Genomic DNA, 7445 nt, shown 5'->3' with positions numbered 1-7445 from the left:
AGAAATGGAAGAGAAGATTCCATGAATGATGTGTCTCAGAATGATTCACATGATGATGCTAATGCACAGACAAAGGTAGTACCTTTGAAAGGGATTGGTAAGGAATGGTTAGAGTTCTTATCCGATTGAGATTGCATGTCTATTGATGCATCTACATTATATTTCATTTCGGCTTCGAAAGTATAGTGTGCTTAAGTGAAAGTTGAAGGACGAAATGCATGCATAAGCATGAGATGCATGAATACAGGGATGTTGACGATTTCTTTGTTTTTGAACATGTATGTGTAATTAACTTGCAGGGTTGATTGCTTTGACATGCATGTGATGCCATGTTGACTTGGGAGAATTTAACTTGGTCTCCAAATGGAGATAATGATGAAGAGTTTCATCTTTTGAAAAAGAGCCCTAATGGTCTTTTTCTACATGCTTGACTTGAGGGGTCATTTGTTTAAAGGCATGTTTTGTGGGCTTGTTACCTAGTCCATCATTTGTATGTAGATGTAAGATGTGGAGGTGTTCACAAGATGTGAAATCTGTTTCTTTTGTTGAAGCAGGAGTTAGTCCATCCATTTGTTGTCTGTATGCTTGTTATTGTTAACAGTTGTTATTGGCAGCGTTTCAAACATGTACAAATGAAAGTTTTGTGGAGCAGATGTACTTCACATTTGTTTGAGCCACCTTGGATCAATGATCAAGGCAAAGAAGTTCAAAACACCTTCTATGACCAGTTCGACAAAAGTTCTGCAGGAAGGCAAGGAGGAAGACAGTTCTTCCCAAGAAGACTAGCCCATCCAAGAAGGGAAGTGGTCAGAAACTATTGGTTCAGAGGCACTATGCAAAGGAAAGTGTAGGGAGGCTGAAAAAAAGAGGGTGAGTCACTCTCATTTACTGTTCATATCAGTATGTCAGTCTTTTGGAGACCAAAAGTTCTTTTAGTGGGAAGGCGTGATCCAAAAATGGATCCTGGATAAACCTCTAAGTCTAAAAGACTTCATATAAGAGGTAAAAGGTGCGAAATGGCACAAATCCTTTGTAAATCAAAGGAAAATTAAAATCATTGGATGCTCTAGGAAATAGTCTCATTGCAAAGATCTCCTCATTTTGAATCCAACGCAACTTGAATGGGTGAAAATGGATTTCAGATGAAGAAGTTATCATAAAAAAAAGAGCCCCTTTTGTTCTTTGGGAAAGAGGAAAAAACATGAGAAAACAATGAAAATGAGGCCTATCGGAGGCTTAAACTGATAATGAACAGGAACCATCAGATTTGGCCGATCAATAGTCCAGATCCGATCGGCAATCGCAATCGGCGGTGGCAATCGGGAGGCATAACATGCGATGGGATTGGGCCGAGCGACATGCCGATCGCTGATATCGGCGGATCGCAATTGGCGATGCCATGAGGCAGAGGCGGGACCCCGGGCCAAGCGATACCGCAATCGCCGATATCGGCGTCGGCAGATCGCGTCAGCTTAGGCCATGCTATGTGGACAGACCCCGGAGCTCAAGCGATTTGTGATTGCGACAAGTCGCATCGCAAAATCGCATCCGCATTACAGAGGAGCGGACATATGTTCTCTCTCTCTCTCTCTCTCTCTCTCTCTATATATATATATATATATATATATATATATATATATATATATATGCGATCCGATCGCTGGACCCGATAGCACTTTAAAATGATATTACATAATAATTCAAATCCGATGTAAAGCCCTTGCTATGGGATTTTGCGATAGTTTAATGTAATTTTAAAATACAAAGGGAAGCCATAGAGAGGGGCATGGCGACTTGCGATAGCAATTCCAGGCGGACCCGATAGAAAAATAAGGCGGGATTTAAGGACTTTTGAAGTCCGGTGAATAGTGTCCTCTGCGGATTTTTCCTGTGTTTGGTATGTTTTCCTGTGTAAGCCGAGAATGGCTATATTGAGGGATTTCAAGCGCTGATTACCCATTCCATTACAGAATAGGTGGCATCCATCCCCGAGGGTGTTTAGCAATGATTAATAACGCTTAGAGAAGGGATTTGAGTAGACTGTGGCTGGAAGACAGAAAGTTGAGAAGCAGAAATGAACCTACAGCGCCAATTTGGCTTAAAAAGCCACAGAACAACAGAAACAGGAGGTTGGTTGCTGTTGTTGGTTATTGGGGGTTTTCTTGCTGGCAGTGAAGCCAAAGCAGGAAGCTGAGGCAAAAGAGGCAGCACAAAAGCAAAAGAGCAGCCAAGGGAGTCACTTGGAAGCCAAGTGAAAAGCCAAGAGGGTTGTGAATTGATAGAGGGTAGAAAGAAGCCAGAGCCGAACAGCCAGAGCCAGAGCCAGAGCCAGAGCCGAAGAGCCAGAGCTAGAGCTAGAGCCGAAGAGCCAGAGTCGAAGCCAAAGAGCCAAAACCAAGAGCCAAGAGCCAGAGCTTCAAGAGCCAGGGATAAAATGGTTTTAAACTCGTTGTTTCTGTGTAGAACAGCAGGAGTTAAGCCAAGAGTTTGTAAAAAAGACTTATACCATAATGCCAGAGAGCCTAGTCGAATTGACTAGAGCTCACGGAGATGTAGCCCAAGAGTTGTGGGTGAACTCCTAATTAAATTGTTGTTTCTGTGTGATTGTTTATTGTTGCATTGTTTACTGTATATGCATTTATATATTATGTTCAAGAACATTTACATATCAACTAAAAAAGCAGATTTTAAAGCAAGTAATCAGTTGAAAACAAATACAAGCATACACCCATATTTTCAAGCGTTTCTTAATTTCGCATTGGTTAATCATTAAGACTTGGGAAAATTTAAAGCTTTGGAAGTGGGATATGTTCTTGTAAGTTAGACAAGAAGCCTAAGAGCCCCATTTTCAGATCAATACTCCATTATATTTTAGGCAAATGACTAAAATTGCAATGGTTTGTAATTCCCCGTAATCGGTGAGATAAACCCAACAGGTAGTAGCCTCTTATCAAAAACAGAGAATAGGTCTAGATCATACAGATGATAAAATCCATGGCGCTTAGCCAGGAAGACTTCCATTAAAATATACAAACATTCAATAACAATCCACAGCTCGTAGCCGAAAGTTCCCATTTAAATACATTTTTAGAATTCAAACAAGAATTAATACAGCTTGTGTTCAAAACATTTATCATTTAGGACATTACACCTTTAGAAATAACTTAGAACTCCTGTGCATACCCGGACAACAAGGGCACCAAGGTTCAAACTTATGGCAGGAAGAACTGAGCCAAGTAACCCTCTAGCCTTCGAGCCCAATGAGTCTGTAAGACACCAGCATAAAACTTTAAATCACAACCAAAGAAAACTGGAATAGGGAAGATAGCCATCAACATTCGAAGACAGTGCATAAGGAAAACGTTTACCTGGTTCGATGGTGAAACCCTTCGAAAAAAGCAACCTGAAGCAGGGGAAAACATAACTACAGACCTAAGAAACGAATAGCAAACCCTCGGTTACCATGACATTTAGTGAAGTGGTATTATACCCATCGAATGATAACATTTAATCTTGGACTCGCCTGAAGGAGGAAGATCCATACCCATTGCATAGAGCAAGCCAACAGACGGAAAACGTAACAAAGGATGAGTTTCCCCATTCCTCCAGGGTTTAGTTCCGCATGAAGCCGCATCCGACGTCCATTTGGAGGAGCTGAGCAGCACCATCGATTGCGCACAGGGATCGAAGCCAAGTGGAGTACAACTGGAAGCCATGAGAGAACACTCTAGAAAGGGTCCAGTAACCTAGGGCGGTCGATCGCCCAAGTAGTTAACAAGTATCATTAATGCCTATACTCGCTGATTAAGAATTTTAAAACTTTCAATAAAATCTCAAATATGAATTATATTGCAACAGGTTTATTCGGATTTGGTGTAATAAATAAATGTGCCTTAAGGATTTGATTATAGCATTATTAGCATAGATATTAACCTTTGTAATTTCCAATTATTAATGCAGTACCGAATAAGAAAATCCGACATGCTATATATATGCTATATCATATGGTAAAAAGGCATAGTAATGAAATTTACATTTACCATAGGATGTATTGCATGGTAAAATCAATATTTCACTATGGTTATAATTATAAAAGAATTTTTTTGTTATGAGGTTTGTGACATGTGGTATCAGAGCACTCAGGTTACCAAAACTGAGGCCTCTGGAAAATTAGGATTGACAATATTTGTGTAATGTGCACAGCTAGAGCCAGGAACAGAAATAGCTAGTATGAGAAGAATGGGAACCATACCACACTGGACGGTGACAGGAACAGGAGCAACAACCTTTCAGGAGACTAATCCTGAAGTATGGGTGCAGCTGGGAGAAGAGCCGCGAAATACTAACTCCACCATTTTGGAAACTGTGCAAGAGTTAAAAGCAGAAATGGCTCGACTGTGAGCAGACAATGAACGATTAATGCAGGAAAAAGAGAAGATCATGAAAAGTCTATCAGATAGACAGAATCAGAGACAAACAATCCCCAGTCCTGAGCAGGGAAATATGACTGGAGAACAGGAATTTCATACTGAACGAGCAAAAACTGAAGGTGGTGAAGAGAACCAGGAAGAAGAGTCGGGTAATGTATCAGAACACAACAAGCACAAGAGACAAAAAGTAGAACTTCAGGGAGAATTCCGAAAGATAAAGCCTCCACTCTTTGATGGCGAATAGGAGGAGGCAGCAGAAGCTTGGCTCATTAACATGAACAAGTATTTCCAGCTGTACGAATATGATCATAATTTAAAAGCTCGGTTGGCAATCTTTTAGTTGCAGGGAAAAGCCACCCTGTGGTGGGAAGAAATAAAGACAGTTCGTGGTGTAAACGAACAAAGCATAACCTGGGATAAATTCCAAAAATACTTTAAGGAGAAATATCTAACTGAAAGATTTTATGATGAGAAGGCCAAGGAGTTTCATGACCTTCGTTTGGGACAGCTGTCTATGGATGAGTTCATAACCAAGTTTACCTCTTTGTTGCATTATGTCCCATACATACGAGAAGAAAAGGCTAAGGTGTAGTGGTTTGTCAGCAGCTTGTCGTTGTTCATGAAAGAATGCCTTGAGTTCGATAACCTGAAAACTATGGATGAAGTCATACGGAAGGCTAGAGTATGCTACCAGCAAAATAAGCAAAAAGGGGAGGGAGGTAAGAAATGGAATGACAAAAGGGGAGTAAATTTTCCTCTAATAACAATAAAGTAAACAATTTTATGGTCAATAAACCTCCCAGAGGTCAGATAAATAGAAGCATGAACAAAAATCCAACCAGGTTCAAATTTCCCAGCAAAACCAAGACAACGAACAATCAGTAAGGACTGAAGTGGAAATGGCAGCTAGACCCCCGGTACAATGCTGGGGATGTGGAGGGCCTCATTATGTTAAAAATTTTCCACAACGCAGAGGAACCGATCAGGTAGCACATGTTCAAGAAGCATCGACAGTCGGGGAAGTGGCAAGAAGCATGCCGAAAATCAATGCTTCTCTTGAGGACCATCAGGTGGAGTACCAGCCGACCATGATAGAGTTTGAAGGTAAAATCTTCAACCAAACCATGTCTATTTTAATTGACCCAGGAGCTACCTTAAGTTACATTAGCCCCAAAATTGTAGAACAGTGCAGTCTGCAAGCTGTTAAGTTTAAGAATCCCTGGTTAGTGCAATTAGCTATGGGGGCCAAGAGAAGAGTGTTGGCCAAGGTCAGCAATTGTCCCCTGCAGATAGCAGGTCAGGCCATTATGGCAGACTTGAATGTGTTACCCCTAGGATCGTATGATATTTTAATCGGTATGGACTGGTTAGAAAAACACTGGTCTCTCATCAACTGTAAAATTAAAACCATTAACTATATGGACAAGGATGGTAAGAGACAAGAGATCCAAGGGATAATAAGACCCTTAAAGCTGAGACCCGTGACAGCTTCCCAACTAGCCAAATGTATCCAAAAAGGGTGCCAGATTTATGCAATACAAGTAGGATACTCTGATTCGAAAGAAAAATATGCCGCCTTAGAAGATATACCGATAGTGCAGAATTTTTCGGATGTATTTCCTGAGGAAATCCCAAGACTACCTCCAAAAAGAGATATAGATTTCACCATTGAACTAATGCCAGGGGCTGCACCAGTATCTCGAGCCCCTTATCGAATGAGCATACCAGAACTAACAGAACTGAAAATGCAGTTGCAAGAACTACTAGACAAAAAGTATATTCGGCCAAGTGTGTCGCCTTGGGGAGCCCCGATACTTTTTGTTAAAAAGAAGGATGGGACCATGTGAATGTGTATGGACTACCGTCAATTAAATAAGTTAACCATAAAAAACAAGTATCCCCTACCTCGTATAGATGAATTATTTGACCAAGTGAAGGGGGCAACTATGTTTTCCAAGATCGACCTTCGCTCAGGATATCATCAAATTAGGATCAAGGAGGAAGATATAGCGAAAACAACCTTCAGAACTCGATATGGGCATTACGAGTTCGTTGTGCTGCCTTTTGGGTTAACCAATGCACCTACAACCTTCATGTGCCTTATGAACAGTATATTCCATCAATATTTGGACAAGTTTGTGTTAATTTTCATTGATGATATCTTGATTTACTCTCGGACAGTAGAGGAGCACAAAGAGCACCTCTGAATTGTTTTGCAAGTTTTAAGGGAACACCAGCTATATGCCAAGTACAGTAAATGTGACTTCTTTAAAGAACAGATTCAATATCTTGGTCATGTCATTACTAAAGATGGAATAACTGTGGACCTGGAGAAAATAAAGACCATTATGGAGTGGCCTGTACCAAAGGATGTGGCTGATATAAGGTCGTTTATGGGCTTAGCCGGGTATTATAGGCGATTCATTGAAGGCTTTTCCAGGGTAGCCTATCCTATTACCTCGCTGCAAAAGAAAGGTAAGCCTTTTAAATGGAGTATAGAATGCCAAAATAGTTTCGATCAGCTTAAACATTTACTTACCACTACACCCATATTAAGTATTGCTGATCCAAATAAAGATTATGTGGTTTGTACGGATGCTAGCAAGGAAGGCATGGGAGGCGTATTAATGCAAGAAGGTAGGGTCGTTGCTTATGAATCTAGAAAACTTAAGGAGCATGAGCAGAGGTACTCAACCTACGATTTGGAACTGACAGCAGTTATTCATGCTTTAAAAATGTGGCGACACTACCTGATGGGTAAGAAATTTTTGTTGATGACCGACCATCATAGCTTGACTAATTATTTCAAACATCCCACTTTGAATGCTCGACAAGCTCGTTGGGTTGATTTCCTAAGTGGATTCGACTTTGAAATTAAGCACCTAAAAGGTAAAGAGAATCGTGTCGCGGATGCACTAAGTAGAAAAGCTAACTGTTTATATGAAATATCTTTCAGTGAGATACAAAACACATTTAAAGAACAAATCAAGGAGGCAGCAATGCAAGACTCAGAGT

General features: G+C 40.6%; 1 protein-coding gene across 1 annotated transcript; it reads left to right on the top strand.

Moving 5' to 3' along the window:
* Positions 1 to 5668: 5668 nt before the first annotated feature.
* Positions 5669 to 6277, top strand: LOC149172906 (uncharacterized). The gene has a single exon (XM_089426506.1). It carries the CDS (start codon positions 5669 to 5671, stop codon positions 6275 to 6277), a length of 609 nt encoding a protein of 202 aa, XP_089282632.1.
* The last annotated feature ends 1168 nt before the right edge of the window (positions 6278 to 7445 follow it).

This window comes from Pinus tabuliformis, chromosome 4_2 (assembly GCF_031772625.1).
Source record: "Pinus tabuliformis cultivar Carrire ecotype Pingquan chromosome 4_2, CPIR1, whole genome shotgun sequence".
Lineage (NCBI taxonomy): Eukaryota > Viridiplantae > Streptophyta > Pinopsida > Pinales > Pinaceae > Pinus > Pinus tabuliformis.
This window is presented reverse-complemented; position numbering and strand designations above follow the sequence as displayed.

Bases quoted from the DNA above. Each gene is read 5' to 3' on its own strand.
- LOC149172906 (XM_089426506.1), top strand. From the start codon at position 5,669: ATGGGGGCCAAGAGAAGAGTGTTGGCCAAGGTCAGCAATTGTCCCCTG.